The sequence below is a fragment of the Nerophis ophidion genome, linkage group LG10, assembly GCF_033978795.1.
Source record: "Nerophis ophidion isolate RoL-2023_Sa linkage group LG10, RoL_Noph_v1.0, whole genome shotgun sequence".
NCBI classification, from domain to species: domain Eukaryota; kingdom Metazoa; phylum Chordata; class Actinopteri; order Syngnathiformes; family Syngnathidae; genus Nerophis; species Nerophis ophidion.
Window position 1 is genome coordinate 53,562,804 of NC_084620.1, and position 26,464 is coordinate 53,589,267.

Below are 26,464 nucleotides of genomic sequence, written 5' to 3' on the forward strand. Positions count from 1 at the left end.
TTCAGTCACGTCCGTATCCTCTCTCTTCCTGCTCCCGGCTGCTTACTATTAAAGACAACAGATGATTAGATGAAAGGGCCTGTTCACCACTGTGTTACATCACCTTTTCTTTTAACAACACTCAATAAACGTTTGGGAACTGAGGAAACTAATTGTTGAAGTTTTGAAAGTGGAATTCTTTCCCATTCTTGTTTTCTGTAAAGCTTCAGTCGTTCAACAGTCCGGGGTCTCGGCTGTCGTATTTTACGCCTCATAATTAAGGTTAAGTATCGACTATCGATTGGAACCGGGACTAACCTTCCGATTCTTCCGGAATTGTTTAAAAGTTTAATTTTCGATTCCTAGTTTCGATACCCAGTCCGCCGACCGGAAAAAAAGCATAAGTCCGCCGACAAGAAGAAGAAGCTGCTGAACACCAACGAATAAGCCGCCACCGCCGGAAGTGTTAGCATAGCCTTGCGTTTGACACCTGTGCAATAGAAGAAGAACTAACCAGGCGACGTACAGTAACAACTGCCCACCTGTATCGACGGCCTCAGTACGGGTTGAGGACCTGCTCATGGTACGCTGGGTCTCAGACCGGCTGCTGCTAATAAAGGCGACAGGTGATTTGATAACCCAGGCCTACCTGGGCTATCCACTCACCTGTTGCTGTCTTCGTGGCCAGTCCTGGCACACCCCGGTCCGCGGCAGGCCCGCAGGCCACGCACCCTTCCACACATAGTAACAAATTAGATGATTGTAGTAACTAGTTTATCATGCAAAAGTGCCGATTCCGACCACACTTTCCGTCTTAAACATCTAAAAAAAATTATTCGGGAATGTTTCCGGCAGGCCAGATTGAAAAGCTTAACGGGCCGTAATTTTCCCAGGTCTGCATCATAATATTTCTGTTTGAAAAAATATGCGATTGCACTAAGCCCTGTGATGGGGGGGCGACTTGTCCAGGGTGTACGCCGCCTTCCGCCTGAATGCAGCTGAGATATGCCCCCCCGACCTTGAAAGGGACAAGCGGTAGGAATTGGATGGATTGCATTGAGTACATGTATTTTTTTCTTGTACCATGTGTTTGCCAGGTAGTCCCTGGAAGGTGGTATGTATTTTGGGTTGAGAGTTTTCACCATATCCCTGCAAACATAAACAAACATGTAATGTTGCTGTTACTGCTTAGCCCAGTATCAATTAGTTTAGCTCCGCCGACCAGAAGAAGAAGCCGCTGAACACCAACGAATAAGCGGCCACCGCCGGAAGTGTTAGCATAGCCGAGCCTATGTAGCCGAGCGAGTCAGTCAAGCACGGATAGCGGGCGTCGGCGGTCGAAAGTGTGGCTTTATTTTACTAAAAAAAAATGAAATATCGGCGAAATGTAACACGTGCGACAGGACTGTTTCGTGCTTAGGAGGGTGCACGTCGAACATGATGAAGCACCTCAGAGTTCATGGAGTACAAATAAATGGGTTTCCCGTCTTTGACGCGCTGCGCCGACCACCCACCATATCTCAGCTGCATTCGGGCGGAAGGCGGCATACACCCTGGACAAGTCGCCTCCCCATCACAGGGCTTAATGCAATCGCATTTTTTTTTAAACATAAATATTATGATGCAGACCTGGGAAAATTACGGCCCGTTAAGATTTTCAATCTGGCCTGCCGGAAACATTCCCGCATAATTTTTTTTAGATGTTTAAGACGGAAAGTGTGGTCAGAATCTGCACTTTTGCATGATAAACTAGTTACTACAATCATCTAATTTGTTACTATGTGTGGAGGGGTGCGTGGCCTGCGGGCCTGCCACGGACCGGGGTGTGCCAGGACTGGCCACGAAGACAGCAACAGGTGAGTGGATAGCCCAGGTGGGCCTGGGTTATCAAATCACCTGTCACCTTTATTAGCAGCAGCCGGTATGAGACCCAGCGTACCACGAGGAGGTCCTCAACCCGTGCTGAGGCCGTCGATACAGGTGGGCAGTTGTTACTGTACGTCACCTGGTTAGTTCTTCTTCTATTGCACAGGTGTCAAATGCAAGGCTATGCTAACACTTCCGGCGGTGGCCGCTTCTTCGTTGGTGTTCAGCGGCTTCTTCTTCTGGTCGGCGGACGGGGTATCGAAACTAGGAATCGAAATTTAAACTTTTGAACAATTCCGGGAGAATTGGAAAGTTAGTCCCGGTTCCAATCGATACTCAATACCCAACCCTAATTATGAAGCGTAAAATACGACAGCGGAGACTCCGGACTGTTGAAGGACTGAAGCTCTACATAAAACAAGAATGGGAAAGAATTCCCCTTTCAAAGCTTCAACAATTAGTTTCCTCAGTTCCCAAACGTTTATTGAGTGTTGTTAAAAGAAAAGGTGATGTAACACAGTGGTGAACATGCCCTTTCCCAACTACTTTGGCACGTGTTGCAGCCATTACATTCTAAGTTAATTATTATTTGCAAAAAAAAAAAAAAAAGTTTCTGAGCTGGAACATCAAATATCTTGTCTTTGTAGTGCATTCAACTGAATATGGGTTGAAAATCATTTTCAAATCATTGTATTCCGTTTATATTTACATCTAACACAATTTCCCAACTCAAATGGAAACGGACTTTGTAATCTCCAAGCAGGTTTGTATCACTTTGACAAGCTTTTGCAGCCCCCCCCCCCCCCCCAAAGAAAAAGTCTGAAAAGTGTCAAGTCGACATGTGTAGCGGCAGCTTCGCCCACCCGATGCTTCGAGCGGAAACTTCAAACCACGGCGAGTAGGAAGGGAAGTGTGACGACTGGTTGTAAGAGTGACGACAGGAAGTTCCCAGCAGGCGCACAGCATTGATACGATTGTGAGCATACCGACTCTATATCAAGATCTCAGGCGCCAAAAAGACTATAAACACCATTTTGCAGATTTGGAGCTGAGTACCACGAAATAGTTTGCACCATTCTCTACCTGGAGGTGGAATCATGTGTTCCGCCAAAAGAGGCTTATTTTCACATTTCACCATTGAATATTCTGTCGTGCCGTCGTTCTAAATATGTCCTGTTTGTTAATAATAATATCTAGAAAATGTAAAATGACATTCAAAATTTTTTGATGGCCCTGCTGCCTGTGCCCCGGACCTATTTTGATAGTCCAGTCCATAGTGGATCTAACATAATAGTGAGAGTCCAGTCCATAGTGGATCTAACATAATAGTGAGAGTCCAGTCTATAGTGGATCTAACATAATAGTGAGAGGCCAGTCCATAGTGGATCTAGCATAATATTGAGAGTCCAGTCCATAGTGGATATAACATAATAGTGAGAGTCCAGTCCATAGTGGATCTAACAATAGCGAGAGTCCAGTCCATAGTGGATCTAGCATAATAATGTGAGAGTCCTGTCCATAGTGGATCTAACATAATAGTGAGAGTCCAGTCCATAGTGGATCCATCATCATGTTGTGAGAGTCCAGTCCATAGTGGATCTAACATAGTAGTGAGTTTCCAGTCCATAGTGGATCTAACATAATAGTGGGAGTCCAGTACATAGTGCATCTAACAATAGTGAGAGTCCAGTCCATAGTGGATCTAACATAATAGTGAGAGTCCAGTCCATAGTGGATCTAACATAATAGTGAGAGTCCAGTCCATAGTGGATCTAACATAATAGTGAGAGTCCAGTTCATAGTGGATCTAACATAATAGTGGGAGTCCAATCCATAGTGGATCTAACAAAATAGTGAGAGTCCAGCCCATAGTGGATCTAGCATAATAATGTGAGAGTCCAGTCCATAGTGGATCTAACATAATAGTGAGAGTCCAGTCCATAGTGGATCTAACATAATAGTGACGGTCCAGTCCATAGTGGATCTAACATAATAGCGAGAGTCCAGCCCATAGTGGATCTAGCATAATAATGTGAGAGTCCAGTCCATAGTGGATCTAACATAATAGTGAGAGTCCAGTCCATAGTGGATCCAGCATCATCTTGTGAGAGTCCAGTCCATATTGTATCTAACATAGTAGTGAATTTCCTGTCCATAGTGGATCTAACATAATAGTGGGAGTCCAGTACATAGTGGATCTAACATAATAGTGAGAGTCCAGTCCATAGTGTATCTAACCTAATAGTGAGAGTCCAGTCCATAGTGGATCTAACCTAATAGTGAGAGTCCAGTCCATAGTGGATCTAGCATAATAATGTGAGAGTCAAGTCCATAGTGGATCTAACATAATAGCGAGAGTCCAGTCCATAGTGGATCTAGCATAATGTGAGAGTCCAGTCCATAGTGGATCTAACATAATAGTGAGAGTCCAGTCCATAGTGGATCTAGCATCATCTTGTGAGAGTCCAGTCCATATTGTATCTAACATAGTAGTGAGTTTCCAGTCCATAGTGGATCTAACATAATAGTGGGAGTCCAGTCCATAGTGGATCTAACATAATAGTGGGAGTCCAGTCCATAGTGGATCTAACAAAATAGTGAGAGTCCAGCCCATAGTGGATCTAGCATAATAATGTGAGAGTCCAGTCCATAGTGGATCTAACATAATAGTGAGAGTCCAGTCCATAGTGGATCTAACATAATAGTGACGGTCCAGTCCATAGTGGATCTAACATAATAGCGAGAGTCCAGCCCATAGTGGATCTAGCATAATAATGTGAGAGTCCAGTCCATAGTGGATCTAACATAATAGTGAGAGTCCAGTCCATAGTGGATCCAGCATCATCTTGTGAGAGTCCAGTCCATATTGTATCTAACATAGTAGTGAATTTCCTGTCCATAGTGGATCTAACATAATAGTGGGAGTCCAGTACATAGTGGATCTAACATAATAGTGAGAGTCCAGTCCATAGTGGATCTAACCTAATAGTGAGAGTCCAGTCCATAGTGGATCTAACCTAATAGTGAGAGTCCAGTCCATAGTGGATCTAGCATAATAATGTGAGAGTCAAGTCCATAGTGGATCTAACATAATAGCGAGAGTCCAGTCCATAGTGGATCTAGCATAATGTGAGAGTCCAGTCCATAGTGGATCTAGCATAATGTGAGAGTCCAGTCCATAGTGGATCTAACATAATAGTGAGAGTCCAGTCCATAGTGGATCTAGCATCATCTTGTGAGAGTCCAGTCCATATTGTATCTAACATAGTAGTGAGTTTCCAGTCCATAGTGGATCTAACATAATAGTGGGAGTCCAGTACATAGTGCATCTAACAATAGTGAGAGTCCAGTCCATAGTGGATCTAACATAATATTGAGAGTCTTGTCCATAGTGGATCTAACATAATAGTGAGAGTCCAGTCCATAGTGGATCTAACATGATAGTGAGAGTCCAGTCCATAGTGGATCTAACATGATAGTGAGAGTCCAGTCCATAGTGGATCTAACATAATAGTGTGAGAGTTCAGTCCATAGTGGATCTAGCATCATCTTGTGAGAGTCCAGTCCATATTGTATCCAACATAGTAGTGAGTTTCCAGTCCATAGTGGATCTAACATAATAGTGGGAGTCCAGTCCATAGTGGATCTTACATAATAGTGAGAGTCCAGTCCATAGTGGATCTAACATAATAGTGAGAGTCCAGTCCATAGTGGATCCAACATGATAGTGAGAGTCCAGTCCATAGTGGATCTAACATGATAGTGAGAGTGCAGCCCATAGTGGATCTAACATAATAGTGTGAGAGTTCAGTCCATAGTGGATCTAGCATAATGTGAGAGTCCAGTCCATAGTGGATCTAACATAATAGTGAGAGTCCAGTCCATAGTGGATCTAACATAATAGTGAGAGTCCAGTCCATAGTGGCTCTAGCATAATAATGTGAGAGTCCAGTCCATAGTGGATCTAACATAATAGTGAGAGTCAAATCCATAGTGGATCTAGCATCATCTTGTGAGAGTCCAGTCCATAGTGTATCCAACATAGTAATGAGTTTCCAGTCCATAGTGGATCTAACATAATAGTGAGAGTCCAGTACATAGTGCATCTAACAATAGTGAGAGTCCAGTCCATAGTGGATCCAACATAATAGTGAGAGTCCAGTCCATAGTGGATCTAACATAATAGTGAGAGTCCACTCCATAGTGGATCTAACATAATAGTGAGAGTCCAGTCCATTGTGGATCTAACATAATAGTGAGGGTCCAGTCCATAGTGGATCTAACATAATAGCGAGAGTCCAGCCCATAGTGGATCTAGCATAATAATGTGAGAGTCCAGTCCATAGTGGATCTAACATAATAGTGAGGGTCCAGTCCATAGTGGATCTAACATAATTTTGTGAGTCCAGTCCATAGTGGGACCAGCAGGAGACCACCCCTTGCGGAGACAGGTCAGCAGTGCAGAGATGTCCCCAACCGATGCACAGGCGGCGGTCCACCCCGGGTCCCGACTTTGGACATCTAAAAAAGTTTAGTTTTATTTCATGCCCTAAGAGAAAACTCTGTTTTTAAGGCAAACACAAAAAAATATGCAATCCCCCCCCCCCTTGATTTATTATTATTCTTTGAGCAAAGACAGTTAAAAAAAATCCCACTAATATGCTCAGTAAGTCTTTGCTGTCGTCCAGCATTCTGTTGTTTTTTTTCCTTTGTAGCCAGTTCAGTTTTAGTTTCATTTTGGATAGCCCTCCCTAAGCTTCAATGCCTTTTCTTAAGGGGCACTCACCTTTTGTTTAGTTTTAGTTTAAGCATTAGGCTACCTTTTTACCTGCACCCTGCCTCTCTCCCAACTGTGCCACGCTGTCCCCTAATTCAATTAAAAATACAATCCTTTCACATCGAATACTGAAACAAAATTTCTATATCGTAGTATCTGTAAATTGAGAAAAGGTCGATATCTAACGTCGGATCCACGTCGTCCTGCAACGTTGAAGAATCCTCCCAGCAGGTTTTTTTGTCGACATGTCGGGTTCTGCGTTGATCTGACGCTCGAATTTTGTAATTGGGTCCGCTTCCTGGCTGCTTTATGGCTACTGACATTTGACATGATTTACACGTTAACAGTCACAGCTCTTCACTTCCCTTTTACCATTGCTCTTATGAAACTCTGCAGGAAGCACTACATTATAACCAACCTCTAAACAACCACATTTTATCATTAGGGAAAATATTACTGCATAATTTCAGTGCAGCAGGGCTGTTCAAAGTCCGGCTTGGGGGTTGGAGTATAGGCTTATTTATCGTCTGCATATCAACGACAACATATTTGCAGAACACTTTTTGTATTGGGTCTAGGTGTATAACAAATTAAATACAATGATTATTAATGAATCATTTAAAAAGACCCTTGTCAGAATAATTTATCACAAAACTTTGTGTTTCAATGAGTTCCCGGCAAGCAGATAGGTACAAGCGGTAGGAAATGGATGGATGGATCGCATTGTATAAATGTATTTTTTTTCGTCGAAAAGTAAAAAAACCAATACATTTAGTCAGAAGATGTAAAGTACTATAATGACGCGTATTATTTCCAGGCTTTGGAGGGCCAAATAAAGTGATGCGGCGGGCCAGATCTGGCCCCCGGGCCTTGCGTTTGACACCTGTGCAATAGAAGAAGAACTAACCAGGCGACGTACAGTAACATCTGCCCACCTGTATCGACGGCCTCAGTACGGGTTGAGGACCTCCTCGTGGTACGCCGGGTCTCCTACCGGCTGCTGCTAATAAAGGCAACAGTTGATTTGATAACCCAGGCCCACCTGGGCTATCCACTCACCTTTCGCTGTCTTCGTGGCCGGTCCTGGCACACCCTGGGCCATACCAGGCCCGCAGGCCACGCCCCCTTCCACACATAGTAACTAATTAGATGATTGTAGTAACTAGTTTATCATGCAAAAGTGCAGATTCCAACCACACTTTCCATCTTAAACATCTAAAAAAAATTATTTGGGAATGTCCGGCAGGCCAAATTGAAAAGCTTAACGGGCCGTCATTTTCCCAGGTCTGCATCATAATATTTCTGTTTAAAAAAATATGCGATTGCATTAAGCCCTGTGATGGGGGGGCGACTTGTCAAGTGTGTACCCCGCCTTCCGCCCGAATGCAGCTGACATATGCTCCAGCAACCCCACCCCCGTGACCCTGAAAGGGACAAGCGGTAGGAAATTGATGGATGGATGGATGGATGGATCGGTAGGAAATGGATGGATAGATGGATCGATTGCATTGAGTACATGTATTTTTTTTTTTTTTTTTTGTTGATGGCGAAATGGAAAAAACTAATACAATTAGCAAGAAGATGTAAAGTACTTTAATGACGCGTACTATTTCCAGGCTTTGGAGGGCCAAATACAATGACGTGGCGGGCCAGATCTGGCCCCCGGGCCTTGCGTTTGACACCTGTGCAATAGAAGAAGAACTAACCCGGTTATTTATCATCTGCATATCACCAACAACATATTTGCAGAACACTTTTTGTATTGGGCCCAGCTGTATAACAAATAAAATACAATGATTAATAATGAATCCTTTAAAAAGACGCTTGTCTTTTACAGTAACACCTGCCCACCTGTATCGACGGCCTCAGTACGGGTTGAGGACCTCCTCGTGGTACGCTGGGTCTCATACCGGCTGCTGCTAATAAAGGCGACAGGTGATTTGATAACCCAGGCCCACCTGGGCCATCCACTCACCTGTCGCTGTCTTCGTGGCCGGTCCTGGCACACCCCTGGCCATGGCAGGCCCGCAGGCCACGCCCCCCTCCGCACATAGTAACTAATTAGATGATTGTATTAACTAGTTTATCATGCAAAAGTGCCGATTCCGACCACACTTTCCATCTTAAACATCAAAAAAAAAAATTATTCGGGAATGTCTGGCAGGCCAGATTGAAAAGCTTAACGGGCCGTAATTTTCCCTGGTCTGCATCATATTTATGTTTAAAGAAAATATGCGATTGCATTAAGCCCTGTGATGGGGGGGTGGGCGACTTGTCAAGGGTGTACCCCGCCTTCTGCCCTAATGCAGCTGAGATATGCTCCAGCAACCCCACCCCCCCTCCGCCGTGACCCCGAAAGGGACAAGCGGTAGGAAATGGATGGATGGATGGATCGGTAGGAAATGGATGGATAGATGGATCAATTGCATTGAGTACATGTATTTTTTTTTCTTTTGTCGATGGCGAAATGGAAAAAACTAATACAATTAGCAAGAAGATGTAAAGTACTTTAATGACGCGTATTATTTCCTGGCTTTGGAGGGCCAAATAAAATGACGTGGCGGGCCAGATCTGGCCCCCGGGCCTTGCGTTTGACACCTGTTCAATAGAAGAAGAACTAACCAGGCGACGTACAGTAACATCTGCCCACCTGTATCGACGGCCTCAGTACGGGTTGAGGACCTCCTCGTGGTACGCTGGGTCTCATACCGGCTGCTGCTAATAAAGGCGACAGGTGATTTGATAACCCAGGCCCACCTGGGCCATCCACTCATGGCATGGCATATTGAGTAGAGCGGCCGTGCCAGAAACCTGAGGGTTTCAGGTTCGCTTCCCACCTATTGACATCCAAATCGCTGTCGTTATGTCCTTGGGCCGGACACTTCACCCTTGCCCCGGTGCCGCTCACACTGGTGGCCGTAGGCGCAAACTGGCAGCCACGCTTCCGTCAGTCTACCCCAGGGCAGCTGTGGCTACAGATGTAGCTTACCACCACCAGGTGTGAATGAATGATGGGTTCCAATTTCTCTGTGAGCGCTTTGAGTATCTAACAATAGAAAAGCGCGATATAAATCTAATCCATTATTATTATTATTATTGTCGCTGTCTTCATGGCCAGTCCTGGCACGCCCTGGTCCGCAGCAGGCCCGCAGGCCACGCACCCCTCCACACATAGTAACTAGTTAGATGATTGTAGTAACTACTTTATCATGCAAAAGTGCAGATTCCGACCACACTTTCCATCTTAAACATCTAAAAAAAAATTATTCGGGAATGTCCGGCAGGCCAGATTGAAAAGCTTAACGGGCCGTCATTTTCCCAGGTCTGCATCATAATATTTATGTTTAAAAAATATGCAATTGCATTAAGCTCTGTGATCGGAGGAGACTTGTCCAGGGTGTACGCCGCCTTCCGCCCGAATGCAGCTGAGATATGCACCCCCACCCCCGACCCAGAAAGGGACAAGCGGTAGGAAATGGATGGATAGATGGATCGATTGCATTGAGTACATGTATTTTTTTTCTTTTGTCGATGGCGAAATGGAAAAAACTAATACAATTAGCAAGAAGATGTAAAGTACTTTGATGACGCGTACTATTTCCTGGCTTTGGAGGGCCAAATACAATGACGTGGCGGGCCAGATCTGGCCCCCGGGCCCTGCGTTTGACACCTGTGCAATAGAAGAAGAACTAACCAGGCAACATACAGTAAAAACTGCCCACCTGTATCGACAGCCTCAGTACGGGTTGAGGACCTCCTCGTGGTACGCCGGGTCTCAACCCGGCTGCTGCTAACAAAGGCAACAGGTGATTTGATAACCCAGGCCCACCTGGGCCATCCACACAAATTTCGCTGTCTTCGTGGCCAGTCCTGGCACACCCCGGTCCGCGGCAGGCCACGCACCCCTCTACACATAGTAACTAATTAGATGATTGTAGTAACTACTTTATAATGCAAAAGTGCCGATTCCGACCACACTTTCCATCTTAAACATCTAAAAAAAAATTATTCGGGAATGTCCGGCAGGCCAGATTGAAAAGCTTAACGGGCCGTAATTTTCCCAGGTCTGCATCATAATATTTATGTTTAAAAAAAATATGCGATTGCATTAAGCCCTGTGATGGGGGGGTGGGCGACTTGTCAAGGGTGTACCCCGCCTTCTGTTATGTTCAAAAGGAAGGAGGTGACAACCAGGACAGAACTGCGGTTCTTTCAAGGTGTATTTTAAACCTTTGATAAATATATGACATGTGTATGCTACTCTAAGTGAATGAGTGTGACTATGTGTAATATTAATAATGTAAATGTTACCCAGGGTTGTTGTCTGTGAGTGTTGGTTGTAATCTTTCGTCGAATCACGAGGGGCAAGACGAAGAGGCAGTTCGTGGACAGGCAATGGGTCGTGGGGAGGAGCGAGGCAGTGTAGTCTGGGTCCGAGCAGGGAGGTCGTGGATCGAGGAGGGCAGTCAGGAATCCGGTTGGATGTCGAAGGACAAGGCTTGATCACGGAAGGCAGGGGAGTCACTGTGAACACACAAAGAGACATGAACCAGGGATACACAGAGAGAGAGAGCAAAGCAAAGGTGAGGAAATCACGGGGAAGGGGATGCCAGACGTGAAGCTTACGGGAAGGTTAGCGACGTTCTGGCAAAGGTTCCTTGGGTCTGCTGGTCTTTATGCCGCTCCCTTTCATCAAGTTCAGGTGTGTCGATTGTTGATTGACCACAGGCTTGTTGCTGCGCAGGCGTGCTGCCCTCAGCACGAGTGGGGACAAGTCTGAGTGCGCTGTCAAAGGAGGCGCATCTTGGCGCGCTGTCAGCAGAGGCGGCCGCAGCTCCAGCCGCCGAGGAAACGCGGGTTCGACTCAGTGTCATGACAGTACCTCCCCCCTTATGCGAGGCCCCCGACGAGCGCCGGGGAGCATCAGGATTGGCACGGTAGAAATCCTCCAGAAGAGAGGGGTCGGCAAGATAGGAGGCAGGCACCCAAGATCTGTCTTCCGGCCCATATCCATCCCAGTCTACCAGATAAACGAGCCCCCTACCTTGTCGACGGACCCTGAGTATTTCCTTGACCGTCCAAACCTGATCTCCATTCGGCAAGAACCTCGAGGGTGGAGGGGCAGGGGTAGCAGGGGACAGAGAACTCTCCGCTACCGGCTTAATCTGGGACACATGGACCACTGAGTGCCGCTTGACAGAGGGTGGAAGAGCCAATTTGACAGACACAGGATTTATGATGGACAAGATGGCAAAAGGACCAACGTAACGTGGCGCCAATTTTCTAGATGGTACCTGGAGGCTGAGGTCCTTTGTGAGTAGCATAACTTGTTGTCCTGGCTGATACGACGGTGCTGGAATGCGATGACGGTTGGCGTTGCGGCACATCTTCTCAGAGGCCCTCTTTAAGGCCGCACGAGCGGCTCTCCACACCCTCTGACACCGCCTAATATGAGCCCTAGTCGAGGGCACAGCGATTTCCAGTTCCTGTTGGGGAAACAAGGGGGGTTGATAACCCAACGAGCACTCAAATGGAGACATGCCGGTAGCGGAGCTCTTCAAGGAGTTATAGGAAAACTCCACCCAAGGCAAATATTTGCTCCAGGACGTAGGTTGATGACTGGCGACACAGCGTAGCATGGTCTCCAAGCTTTGGTTCGCCCTCTCAGCCTGCCCGTTGCTCTGGGGATGGTATCCCGATGTGAGGCTGACCGAGGCCCCGATTCCCTTGCAGAAGGCTCTCCATATTTGTGATGTAAACTGAGGGCCTCGGTCAGAGACGATATCCACCGGGATACCATGTTGCTTGACGACGTGTTGTGTGAGAAGCTCAGACGTTTCTGAGGCAGAAGGTAACTTGCGGAGCGGAATGAAGTGGGCTGCTTTGGAAAAACGGTCAACAATAGTTAAGATGGTGGTGTTACCTCTAGATGCTGGAAATCCCGTGACGAAATCCAGAGCAATGTGTGACCAAGGACGGGCAGGAATGGAGAGAGGGTGAAGGAGACCAGCAGGAGGCCTGTGTGACGTCTTGCTACGGGCACAAGTAGAACAAGCAGCGATGAACTCACGAGTGTCTTTGGCCATGGATGGCCACCAAAAACGTCTTCGCAGCAGTGATAGGGTTCGTTGAAAACCTGGATGGCAAGAAAACAGGCTGGAATGCCCCCAATCCAGGATTCTGGGTCGTAGCTCCTGATGGACAAACAGCTTGTTGGGTGGTCCACCTCCTGGTCCTGGATTGGAACGCAGCGCAGATTTTACCAGGTCCTCCACCTTCCAGGTTACCATCCCCACAATACGAGTGGGAGGAAGGATGGGTTCCGCCTCTGACGGACAGGTGGACTCTCTTACAAATAACCGGGATAGAGCGTCAGCCTTAGTGTTCTTGGAACCTGGTCTGAAAGAGAGCACGTAATTGAAGCGGGAGAAAAATTGCTGCCACCTTGCCTGGCGATTGTTGATTCTTTTTGCAGCTCGGATGTGCAGAAGGTTGCTGTGGTCGGTCAGAATCTGGAACTGGTGTCTAGCTCCTTCCAGCCAGTGTCTCCATTCCACCAGGGCCTCGTGGACCACCAATAACTCTCTATTCCCAGCATCATAGTTCTGTTCGGCCTGAGTCAGACGTCTAGAGAAGAAGGCAACAGGGTGAATCAAATTGTCACTCTTGGATCTTTGAGAGAGAATAGCCCCAATCCCCGAGTCTGAGGCGTCCACCTCAACCAAGAAGGCAGTGTCCAAGTCGGGGTGGACTAGAATGGGGGCGGAAACAAAACGCTCCTTTAGTTCCTCAAAGGCCTTCCTAGCCAAAAGAGTCCACACGAAAGGCACGTTTGTAGACGTGAGAGCGTGGAGCGGTGCCGCAACCCTACTGAAGTTCTGGATGAATCGTCGGTAGAAGCTGGCAAAGCCGAGGAACCTCCGAAGTTCCGTCCTTGTGGTTGGTTGCGGCCACTTCACCACGGCCTCCACCTTCTTCGGGTCGGGTCTTATATGACCCCTTTCGACCACAAATCCCAGGAATTCAACCGAAGAGGAGTGGAAGCAGCATTTTTCTGCCTTAACAAATAGACAATTTTCCAAGAGGCGTTGCAGGACACGTCGGACATGTTGCTGGTGATCAGAGAGGTTACGGGAGAAAATCAGAATATCGTCAAGGTACACAACCACGAATTGATCCAGCATGTCACGGAGGATGTCGTTAACTAGTGTTTGAAAAACTGCAGGTGCGTTAGTAAGTCCAAAGGGCATTACCCGATACTCATAATGCCCCATATGGGTGTTGAAGGCAGTTTTCCACTCGTCTCCCTTTCTGATACGTACCAGGTGATAGGCGTTCCGAAGATCCAGTTTGGTGAATATGGTTGCAGGTGCCAAGGACTCAAAGGAAGAGTTGAGTAGCGGAAGAGGGTACTTGTTTTTGATGGTAATGTTGTTGAGGTGACGGTAATCAATGCAGGGCCGAAGTGACCCGTCCTTCTTGGCCACAAAAAAGAATCCCGCCGCCAGTGGAGACTTGGACGGGGTAATTATGCCCGTGGCAAGACCCTCCGAAATATACTTCCTCATGGCCTCCTTCTCTGGAAGAGACAAACTGTAAAGGCGACTAGACGGCAGGGTAGCGTTAGGGAGTAATTCAATGGCACAGTCATAGGGCCTATGAGGGGGTAGTCCCAGAGCACGTACCTTACTGAAGACCTCAGCTAGGTCGTGATAGCAAGCAGGAACCAGGGATAGATCAGCCTTGGGAGTCGGGGTAGTGGATTGGCGGACTGGTGGGGATGCCGACCCAAGACAGTTGGCCATGCATGGTGTGCCCCAAGCTAGGATTCTGCCGGAAGTCCAGGAAATATGGGGATTGTGGTGACGAAGCCAAGATCTTCCAAGCACAAGTGGGGCTACTGGAGCCTCCAGCACCCATAGGCTGATGGTCTCCTTATGGTTACCAGAAATGGTCATGGAAAGGGGCTCCGTGCGGTATTTGATGGGGCCCAATGGCCGTCCATCCAGGGCCTGTGCTGGCAGCGTCTTGTCCAGGAAGATCAAGGGAATGCCCATCTGCCGGGCGAACTTGTAGTCCAAAAGACTTTCGTCAGCTCCAGAGTCCACAAATGCCTGTACTTGAATGCTCCTCTTGTCCCAGGCCAGAATAGTGGGGAGCAGTATGTCTGGATTTTCTTCATTACGGGGGAATAAGGTATGGTTCACCTGGATAGTAGTGGTATTAGAGGAACGGTCTGGTTCCACCTCTGCCTTGAAGGTAGGCAGAGTTTGGCTCCTGGAGGCAGCTCTCTGGTCTCGCTCTGCTGCTCGCTCACAAAGTCTTAAGTCAAATTGGAGGGCCAGTTCAATGAGGTCTTTGCAGGAAAGAGGTCTGTCTCTCAGCAGACCATCTTTAATCTCTTCAGAGAGGCCGCGACGGAATGCGCTTTGGAGTGCCGTGTCCCCCCAACCGCTGTCCGCCGCCAGGGTCCGGAATTCCAGGGTATAGGCTGCCACGGAACGTGAGCCCTGTGAGATGGAGTGCAGACGTCCGGCCGCGTCTCCCCCATCCTTGGGGTGATCAAAAACAGCCTGAAATTCCACACGGAATGCAGAATAGTCGGAGTTGAGCCCCATGGTCCTGTCGACTGCGGCAGTAGCCCACTTGAGAGCCGGGCCGGAAAGCAAAGAAAATATAAATGCAATCTTGGCACCATCGGAGGAATAGCGGGAGGGCTGGTGACGAAAGATGAGGTCACATTGTACCAAAAACCCTCGACATAGTTCAAAGTCCCCCTCAAAGGGTCTAGGGCTGGCAATTCTGGGCTCTCGTTCCAGAATACTGTGTTCAGGTCTTCTGACTGGAGAAGCATGTGGGGGTTCCACAGGTCCTGGACTGGCCCCAGGGCACATGTTGTCCAGTCTGGAATGTAGTCGGGTAAAGTCTCTCTCTAATTTGTCCTCAAGGGCAGAAAAACGAACCTGATGTTCGCTAACCACGGAGCTAAGGATTGCCAGGTCGGAGGATCTGGATGTCCGGGGCTGGGGCTTACCGTTGTCACCTGGTTCCGACATGTTGTTGGCCAGAACGTACTGTTATGTTCAAAAGGAAGGAGGTGACAACCAGGACAGAACTGCGGTTCTTTCAAGGTTTATTTTAAACCTTTGATAAATATATGACATGTGTATGCTACTCTAAGTGAATGAGTGTGACTATGTGTAATATTAATAATGTAAATGTTACCCAGGGTTGTTGTCTGTGAGTGTTGGTTGTAATCTTTCGTCGAATCACGAGGGGCAAGACGAAGAGGCAGTTCGTGGACAGGCAATGGGTCGTGGGGAGGAGCGAGGCAGTGTAGTCTGGGTCCGAGCAGGGAGGTCGTGGATCGAGGAGGGCAGTCAGGAATCCGGTTGGATGTCGAAGGACAAGGCTTGATCACGGAAGGCAGGGGAGTCACTGTGAACACACAAAGAGACATGAACCAGGGATACACAGAGAGAGAGAGCAAAGCAAAGGTGAGGAAATCACGGGGAAGGGGATGCCAGACGTGAAGCTTACGGGAAGGTTAGCGACGTTCTGGCAAAGGTTCCTTGGGTCTGCTGGTCTTTATGCCGCTCCCTTTCATCAAGTTCAGGTGTGTCGATTGTTGATTGACCACAGGCTTGTTGCTGCGCAGGCGTGCTGCCCTCAGCACGAGTGGGGACAAGTCTGAGTGCGCTGTCAAAGGAGGCGCATCTTGGCGCGCTGTCAGCAGAGGCGGCCGCAGCTCCAGCCGCCGAGGAAACGCGGGTTCGACTCAGTGTCATGACACCTTCTGCCCTAATGCAGCTGAGATATGCTCCAGCAACCCCACCCCCCACCCCCGCGAACCCGAAAGGGACAATCGGTAGGAAATGGATGGATGGATGGATCGGTAGGAAATGGATGGATTGATGGATCAATTGCATTGAGTACATGTATTTTTTTTTCTTTTGTCGATGGCAAAATGGAAAAAACTAATACAATTAGCAAGAAGATGTAAAGTACTTTAATGACGCGTACTATTTCCAGGCTTTGGAGGGCCAAATAAAATGATCTGGCGGGCCAGATCTGGCCCCCGGGCCTTGCGTTTGACACCTGTGCAATAGAAGAAGAACTAACCAGGCGACGTACAGTAACATCTGCCCACCTGTATCGACGGCCTTAGTACGGGTTGAGGACCTCCTCGTGGTACGCTGGGTCTCATACCGGCTGCTGCTAATAAAGGCGACAGGTGATTTGATAACCCAGGCCCACCTGGGCCATCCACTCACCTGTCGCTGTCTTCGTGGCCGGTCCTGGCACACCCCGGTCCGCAGCAGGCCACGCACCCCTCTACACATAGTAACTAATTAGATGATTGTAGTAACTAGTTTATCATGCAAAAGTGCCGATTCTGCCCACACTTTCCATCTTAAACATCTAAAAAAAAATTATTTGGGAATGTCCGGCTGGCCAGATTGAAAAGCTTAACGGGCCGTCATTTTCCCAGGTCTGCATCATAATATTTATGTTTAAAAAAATATGCGATTGCATTAAGCCCTGTGATGGGGGTGCGACTTGTCAAGGGTATACCCCGCCTTCCGCCCGAATGCAGCTGAGATATGCTCCAGCAACCCCACCCCCTCGACCCTGAAAGGGACACGCGGTAGGAAATTGATGGATGGATGGATCGGTAGGAAATGGATGGATAGATGGATCGATTGCATTGAGTACATGTATTTTTTTTTTTTTTTTCGATGGCGAAATGGAAAAAACTAATACAATTAGCAAGAAGATGTAAAGTACTTTAATGACGCATACTATTTCCTGGCTTTGGAGGGCCAAATACAATGACGTGGCGGGCCATATCTGGCCCCCGGGCCCTGCGTTTGACACCTGTGCAATAGAAGAAGAACTAACCAGGCAACATACAGTAAAAACTGCCCACCTGTATCGACGGCCTCAGTACGGGTTGAGGACCTCCTTGTGGTACGCCGGGTCTCATACTGGCTGCTGCTAATAAAGGCAACAGGTGATTTGATAACCCAGGCCCACCTGGGCCATCCACTCACATTTCTCTGTCTTCGTGGCCGGTCCTGGCACACCCCGGGCCATAGCAGGCCCACAGGCCACGCCCCCCTCCGCACATAGTAACTAATTAGATGATTGTAGTAACTAGTTTATCATGCAAGAGTGCCGATTCCAACCACACTTTCCATCTTAAACATCTAAAAAAAATGATTCGGGAAGGTCCGGCAGGCCAGATTTAAAAGCTCAACTTTGCCCAGGTCTGGTCTACAATGTAAATAGTCATGAAAATAAAGAAAAAACATTGAATGAGAAGGTGCGTCCAAACTTTTGACCTGTACTGTAGCTGCAAAAGAGGGAAGGACTTATATACATATATGTCTTCAGCACTGTTCATGAGCTACGTTTAGGATTTCAGATGTATTAATAGCCACACACACACACACACGCACACCCGACTCAAATATCACATCGACTGCCACAAAGTGAAAGCCGTTGCCCTTTATTTGTGTGTAGTGCACACAGAAAAGGGTGATCCTGCATGGACAGATGGTGTTTGAAGGTCCTGCCGCCAGTTCTGATTCTCGCAGACTTAAGAGGAGCCCTCCCGCCTGCTGCTGTCGGGGAGGGAAGCTGGCGTGCCGGCGGCGTCATCTCTGATGTCACACCTCCTTTCTCATCTTCCTCTCGCAGGTTCTCCTCCCTCCCCCGTCCCCGCCCCCGCCGCAGCCCGTCTCTGGCAGAGGAGAAAAGGTGGTTGAGGTCCTCACATCTCGTCTGGTGCTGACAGCGGCAACATGTCGCCCTTCCTGCGCATCGGCTTCTCCAAGTTTGAGATAGACCCCGGCCTGGCGTACCACGAGGAAGTCCTCAACCCGTACTGTGCCGTCTACATGAAGGAGGCCGTCGATACAGGTGGGAAGTTGTTACTGTACGTCGCCTGCTTAGTTCTTCTTCATTGTCATACGGCATCTATTTGTACACGTATTGTTAGTACTACAAACCCTGTTTCTATATGAGTTGAGAAATTGTGTTAGATATAAATATAAACGGAATACAACGATTTGCACATCCTTTTCAACCCATATTGAGTTGAATGCACTACAAAAACAAGATATTTGATGTTCAAACTCATAAACTTTTATTTATTTTTTGCAAACAATAATTAGAATTTCATGGCTGCAACACATGCCAAAGTACTTGGGAAAGGGCATGTTCACCACTGTGTTACATCATCTTTTCTTTTAACAACACTCAATAAACGTTTGGCAACTGAGAAAAATAATTTTTAAAGCTTTGAAAGTGGAATTCTTTCCCATTCTTGTTTTATGTAGAGCTTCAGTCGTTCAACAGTCCGGGATCTCCGCTGTCGTATTTTACGCTTCATAATGTGCCACACATTTTCCATGGGAGACAGGTCTGGACTGCAGGCGGGCCAGGAAAGTACACGCACTCTTTTTTTTTCTTACGAAGCCGCGCTGTCGTAAGACGTGCTGAATGTGACTTGGCATTGTCTAGCTGAAATAAGCAGGGGCGTCCATAAAAAAGACGGCGCTTAGATGGCAGCATATGTTGTTCCAAAAGCTGTATGTACCTTTCAGCATTAATGGTGCCTTCTCAGATGTGTAAGTTACCCATGCCTTGGGCACTAATGCACCCCCATACCATCACACATGCTGGCTTTTGAACTTTGCGTCGAAAACTGTCTGGATGGTTTGCTTCCCCTTTAGTCCAGATGACACGCTGTCGAATATTTCCAAAAACAATTTGAAATGTCGACTCGTCAGACCACAAAACACTTTTCCACTTTGCATCAGTCCATCTTAAACGATCTCGGACCCAGAGAAGCCGGCGGGGTTTCTGGATGTTGTTGATAAATGGCTTTCACTTTGCATAGTAGAGCTTAACTTGCACATACAGATGTAGCGACAAACTGTATTTAGTGACAGTGGTTTTCTGAAGTGTTCCTGAGCCCATGTGGTGATATCCTTTAGAGATTGATGTCGGTTTTTGATACAGTGCCGTCTGAGGGATCGAACGTCACGGTCATTCAATGTTGGTTTCCGGCCATGCCGCTTACGTGGAGTGATTTCTCCAGATTTTCTGAACCTTTTGATGATATTATGGAGCGTAGATGTTGAAATCCCAAAATTTCTTGCAATTGCACGTTGAGAAACGTTGTTCTTAAACTGTTTGACTATTTGCTCACGCAGTTGTGGACAAAGGGGTGTACCTCGCCCCATCCTTTCTTGTGAAAGACTGAGCATGTTTTGGGAAGCTGTTTTTATACCCAATCATGGCACCCACCTGTTCCCAATTAGCCTGCACACCTGTGGGATGTTCCAAATAAGTGTTTGATGAGCATTCCTCAACTTTATCACTATTTTTTGCCACCTTTCCCAACTTCTTTGTCCTGTGTTGCTGGCATCAAATTATAAAGTTAATGATTATTTGCAAAAAAAAATGTTTATCAGTTTAAACATCAAATATGTTGTCTTTGTAGCATATTCAACTGAATATGGGTTGAAAATGATTTGCAAAGCATTGTATTCCGTTTATATTTACATCTAACAACATTTCCCAACTCATACGGAAACGAGGTTTGTAGTTTGCACGCCATTAAGTATCTTTGTCTATTGCACAGGTGTCAAACTCAAGGCTCGGGGGCCAGATCTGGCCCTCCACGTCATTTTATTTGGCCCTTGAAAGCCTGGAAATAATAAGTACTTTATATCTTCTTACTAAATGTATTAGTAAGAAAAAAAATACATATATTAGAAAAAAAATACATGTACTCAATGCAATCCATCCATCCATTTCCTACCGCTTGTCATTTTCGGGGTGGCGGGGGGATGCTGGAGCCTATCTCAGCTGCATTCGGGCGGAAGGCGGTGTACACCCTGGACAAGTCACAGGGCACAATGCAAAAGCTTATTTTTTTACACATAAATATTATAATGCATCCATCCATCCATTTCCTACTGCTTGTCCCTTTCGGTGTCGCGGGGGAGGTTAGTCGTCACCTCATCACAGGGCTCAATGCAAAAGCTTATTTTTTTAACATAAGGTGGCGACTTGTCCATGGTGTACCCCGCCTTCCGCCCGATTGTAGCGGAGATACGCACCAGCGCCCCCCGCGACCCCGAAAGGGACAAGCGGTAGAAAATCGATGGATGGATGGAAATATCATAATGCATCCATCCATCCATTTCCTACCGCTTGTCCCTTTCGGGGTGGTGGGGGGGTGCCGGAGCCTATCTCAGCTACAATCGGGCGGAAGGCGGTGTACACCCTGGACAAGTCGCCACCTGATTTCAGGGCTCAATGCAAAAGCTTGTATTTTAAGCATAAATATTATAATGCAAACCTGGGAAAATTACGGCCCGTTGAGCTTTTCAATCTGGCCCGCCGGACATTCCCAAATAATTTTTTTTAGATGTTTAAGATGGAAAGTGTAGCTGCCGATATGATGCGCACTCTTGTTTTCTAATGACTGTACAGTAAGTCTTCAACTATACAAAATGTTTCAATGGTTGGAATCCGCGCTTTAGCATGATATACTAGTTACTATGGTAATCTAAATCGTTACTATGGTAATGTCATTAGTTACTATGGTAATGTCATTAGTTACTATGGTAATCTAGTCCGTTACTATGGTAATGTAAGTCACAGCAGGTCAGACGAGGCACCAAGCAATGTGGGTGGGAGAGTTTCCACGAAGTGTTTCCAGAGCCTGAAATGTGGGTGACAGGGACAGACATGGAAGGAGATTTTTGCAACAAAGTTCAAAAGTTTAGTGATGTTTCAGATATATGAGATTGTAGCAGGGTTTTTTTTTTACCCTTCGCGTTCATATTTAGCTATTTTTGTTGCGTTTCGCTTGATTGTAAAATATGTGGATGGAGAAGGGGGCGTGAGGTTCATATGTTGTCAATATTCAGTGTTTTATCCTTCATAGTTAATATTGTAAGTCCCACATTCTTTATTTTCATGTATATTCTGGCTGTCACATTCAGTAAAAAAAATGAAAAATTCCATTCTGTTTTTTAAGGCGATCTGTCATAACGTTTTTAACATTCAATCAGACATTATTGTGAGGGTTTGTAGTAGTGTTCCTAAAAATAGGACCCAAACACACATACTGTACAGCAGATATTCACAGCTTACATATATGTATATATACATATATGTGTGTGTGTGTGTGTGTGTGTGTGTGTGTGTGTGTGTGTGTGTGTGTGTGTGTGTGTGTGTGTGTGTGTGTGTGTGTGATTTATTTTATTAAGGATCCCCATTAGCTGGTTGCCACAACAACCCACTAGTCTTCCTGGGGTCTACAAACTCCATACAATTACTGTATTTTCCGCACTATAAGGCGCACCGGATTATAAAGGCGCACCTTCAATGAATGGCCTATTTTGAAACTTTGTTCATATATAAGGCGCACCGGATTATAAAGGCGCACCTTCAATAAATGGCCTATTTTGAAACTTTGTTCATATATAAGGCGCACCGGAATATAAAGGCGCACCTTCAATGAATGGCCTATTTTGAAACTTTGTTCATATACAAGGCGCACCGGATTACAAAGGCGCACCTTCAATGTATGGCCTATTTTGAAACTTTGTTCATATATAAGGCGCACCGGATTATAAAGGCGCACCTTTAATGAATGGCCTATTTTGAAACTTTGTTCATATACAAGGCGCACCGGATTATAAAGGCGCACCTTCAATGAATGGCCTATTTTGAAACTTTGTTCATATATAAGGCGCACCGGATTATAAAGGCGCACCTTCAATGAATGGCCTATTTTGAAACTTTGTTCATATATAAGGCGCACCGGATTATAAAGGTGCACCTTCAACGAATGGCCTATTTTGAAACTTTGTTCATATATAAGGCGCACCGGATTATCAAGGTGCACCTTCAATGAATGGCCTATTTTGAAACTTTGTTCATATATAAGGCGCACCTTCAATGAATGGCCTATTTTGAAACTGTGTTCATATACAAGTGGCACCGGATTATAAAGGCGCACCTTCAATGAATGGCCTATTTTGAAACTTTGTTCATATATGAGGCGCACCGGATTATAAAGGCGCACCTTCAATGACTGGCCTATTTTGAAACTTTGTTCATATATAAAGCGCACCGGATTATAAAGGGGCACCTTCAATGAAGGGCCTATTTTGAAACTTTGTTCATATACAAGGCGCACCGCATTATAAAGGCGCACCTTCAATGAATGGCCTATTTTGAAACTTTGTTCATATATAAGGCGCACCGGATTATAAAGGCGCACCTTCAATGAATGGCCTATTTTGAAACTTTGTTCATATATAAGGCGCACCGGATTATAAAGGCGCACCTTCAATGAATGGCCTATTTTGAAACTTTGTTCGTATATAAGGCGCACCGGATTATAAAGGCGCACCTTCAATGAATGGCCTATTTTGAAACTTTGTTCATATACAAGGCGCACCGGATTACAAAGGCGCACCTTCAATGTAGGGCCTACTTTGAAACTTTGTTCATATATAAGGCGCACCTTCAATGAATGGCCTATTTTGAAACTTTGTTCATATATAAGGCGCACCGGATTATAAAGGCGCACCTTCAATGAATGGCCGATTTTGAAACTTTTTTCATATATAAGGCGCACCGGATTATAAAGCCGCACCTTCAATGAATGGCCTATTTTGAAACTTTGTTCATATATAAGGCGCACCGGATTATAAAGGTGCACCTTCAATGAATGGCCTATTTTGAAACTGTGTTCATATATAAGGCGCACCGGATTATAAAGGCGCACCTTCAATGAATGGCCTATTTTGAAACTTTGTTCATATACAAGGCGCACCGCATTATAAAGGCGCACCTTCAATGAATGGCCTATTTTGAAACTTTGTTCATATATAAGGCGCACCGGATTATAAAGGCGCACCTTCAATGAATGGCCTATTTTGAAACTTTGTTCATATATAAAGCGCACCTGATTATAAAGGCGCACCTTCAATAAATGGCCTATTTTGAAACTTTGTTCATATATAAAGCGCACCGGATTATAAAGGCGCACCTTCAATGAATGGCCTATTTTGAAACTTTGTTCATATACAAGGTGCACCGGATTATAAAGGCGCACCCTCAATGAATGGCCTATTTTGAAAATTTGTTCATATATAAGGCGCACCGGATTATAAAGGCGCACCTTCAATGAATGGCCTATTTTGAAACTCTGTTCATATACAAGGCGCACCGGATTATAAAGGCGCACCTTCAATGAATGGCCTATTTTGAAACTTTGTTTATATATAAGGCGCACCGGATTATAAAGGCGCACCTTCAATGAATGGCCCATTTTGAAACTTTGCTCATATATAAAGCGCACCGGATTATAAAGGCGCACCTTCAATGAATGGCCTATTTTGAAACTTTGTTCATATACAAGGCGCACCGGATTATAAAGGCGCACCTTCAATGAATGGCCTATTTTGAAACGTTGTTCATATATAAGGCGCACCAGATTATAAAGGCGCACCTTCAATGAATGGCCTATTTTGAAACTTTGTTCATATACAAGGCGCACCGGATTATAAAGGCGCACCTTCAATGAATGGCATATTTTGAAACTTTGTTCATATATAAGGCGCACCGGATTATAAAGGCGCACCTTCAATGAATGGCCCATTTTGAAACTTTGCTCATATATAAGGCGCACCGGATTATAAAGGTGCACCTTCAATGAATGGCCTATTTTGAAACTTTGTTCATATATAAGGCACACCAGATTATCAAGGTGCACCTTCAATGAATGGCCTATTTTGAAACTTTGTTCATATATAAGGCGCACCGGATTATAAAGGCGCACCTTCAATGAATGGCCTATTTTGAAACTTTGTTCATATACAAGGCGCACCGGATTATAAAGGCGCACCTTCAGTGAATGGCCTATTTTGAAACTTTGTTCATATATAAGGCGCACCGGATTATAAAGGCGCACCTTCAATGAATGGCCTACTTTGTAACTTTGTTCATATATAAGGCGCACAGGATTATAAAGGTGCACCTTCAATGAATGGCCTATTTTGAAACTTGTGTTCATATATAAGGCGCACCGGATTATAAAGGCGCACCTTCAATGAATGGCCTATTTTGAAACTTTGTTCATATACAAGGCGCACCGGATTATAAAGGCGCACCTTCAATGAATGGCCTATTTTGAAACTTTGTTCATATACAAGGCGCACCGGATTATAAAGGCGCACCTTCAATGAATGGCCTATTTTGAAACTTTGTTCATATATAAGGCGCACCGGATTATAAAGGCGCACCTTCAATGAATGGCCCATTTTGAAACTTTGTTCATATATAAGGCGCACCGGATTATAAAGGTGCACCTTCAATGAATGGCCTATTTTGAAACTTTGTTCATATATAAGGCGCACCGGATTATCAAGGTGCACCTTCAATGAATGGCCTATTTTGAAACTTTGTTCATATATAAGGCGCACCGGATTATAAAGGCGCACCTTCAATGAATGGCCTATTTTGAAACTTTGTTCATATACAAGGCGCACCGGATTATAAAGGCGCACCTTCAGTGAATGGCCTATTTCGAAACTTTGTTCATATATAAGGCGCACCGGATTATAAAGGCGCACCTTCAATGAATGGCTTATTTTGAAACTTTGTTCATATATAAGGCGCACCGGATTATAAAGGCGCACCTTCAATGAATGGCCTATTTTGAAACTTTGTTCATATACAAGGCGCACCGGATTATAAAGGCGCACCTTCAGTGAATGGCCTATTTCGAAACTTTGTTCATATATAAGGCGCACCGCATTATAAAGGCGCACCTTCAATGAATGGCCTATTTTGAAACTTTGTTCATATATAAGGCGCACCGGATTATAAAGGCGCACCTTCAATGAATGGCCTATTTTGAAACTTTGTTCATATACAAGGCGCACCGGATTATAAAGGCGCACCTTCAATGAATGGCCTATTTTGAAACTTTGTTCATATATAAGGCGCACCGGATCATAAAGGCGCACCTTCAATGAATGGCCTATTTTGAAACTTTGTTCGTATATAAGGCGCACCGGATTATAAAGGCGCACCTTCAATGAATGGCCTATTTTGAAACTTTGTTCATATACAAGGCGCACCGGATTATAAAGGCGCACCTTCAATGAATGGCCTATTTTGAAACGTTGTTCATATATAAGGCGCACCTTCAATGAATGGCCTATTTTGAAACTTTGTTCATATATAAGGCGCACCGGATTATAAAGGTGCACCTTCAATGAATGGCCTATTTTGAAACTGTGTTCATATATAAGGCGCACAGGATTATAAAGGCGCACCTTCAATGAATGGCCTATTTTGAAACTTTGTTCATATACAAGGCGCACCGCATTATAAAGGTGCACCTTCAATGAATGGCCTATTTTGAAACTTTGTTCATATATAAGGCGCACCGCATTATAAAGGTGCACCTTCAATGAATGGCCTATTTTGAAACTTTGTTCATATATAAGGCGCACCGGATTATAAAGGCGCACCTTCAATGAATGGCCTATTTTGAAACTTTGTTCATATATAAGGCGCACCGGATTATAAAGGCGCACCTTCAATAAATGGCCTATTTTGAAACTTTGTTCATATATAAAGCGCACCGGATTATAAAAGCGAACCTTCAATGAATGGCCTATTTTGAAACTTTGTTCATATATAAGGCGCACCGGATTATAAAGGCGCACCTTCAATGAATGGCCTATTTTGAAACTTTGTTCATATACAAGGCGCACCGGATTATAAAGGCGCACC

The 26,464-nt window shown here is 45.6% G+C and overlaps 1 protein-coding gene across 1 annotated transcript in view; it reads left to right on the plus strand.

The window, feature by feature from the left end:
- prkcq (protein kinase C, theta) overlaps positions 1-26,464 on the plus strand; it is a 111,408-nt gene that overhangs the window by 15,065 nt on the left and 69,879 nt on the right. The window contains exon 3 of the mRNA XM_061914119.1: positions 18,326-18,547. Coding sequence (XP_061770103.1) covers positions 18,430-18,547 — 118 coding nt within the window. The 5' untranslated portion in view covers positions 18,326-18,429. The remainder of the gene's footprint in view (positions 1-18,325; positions 18,548-26,464) is intronic.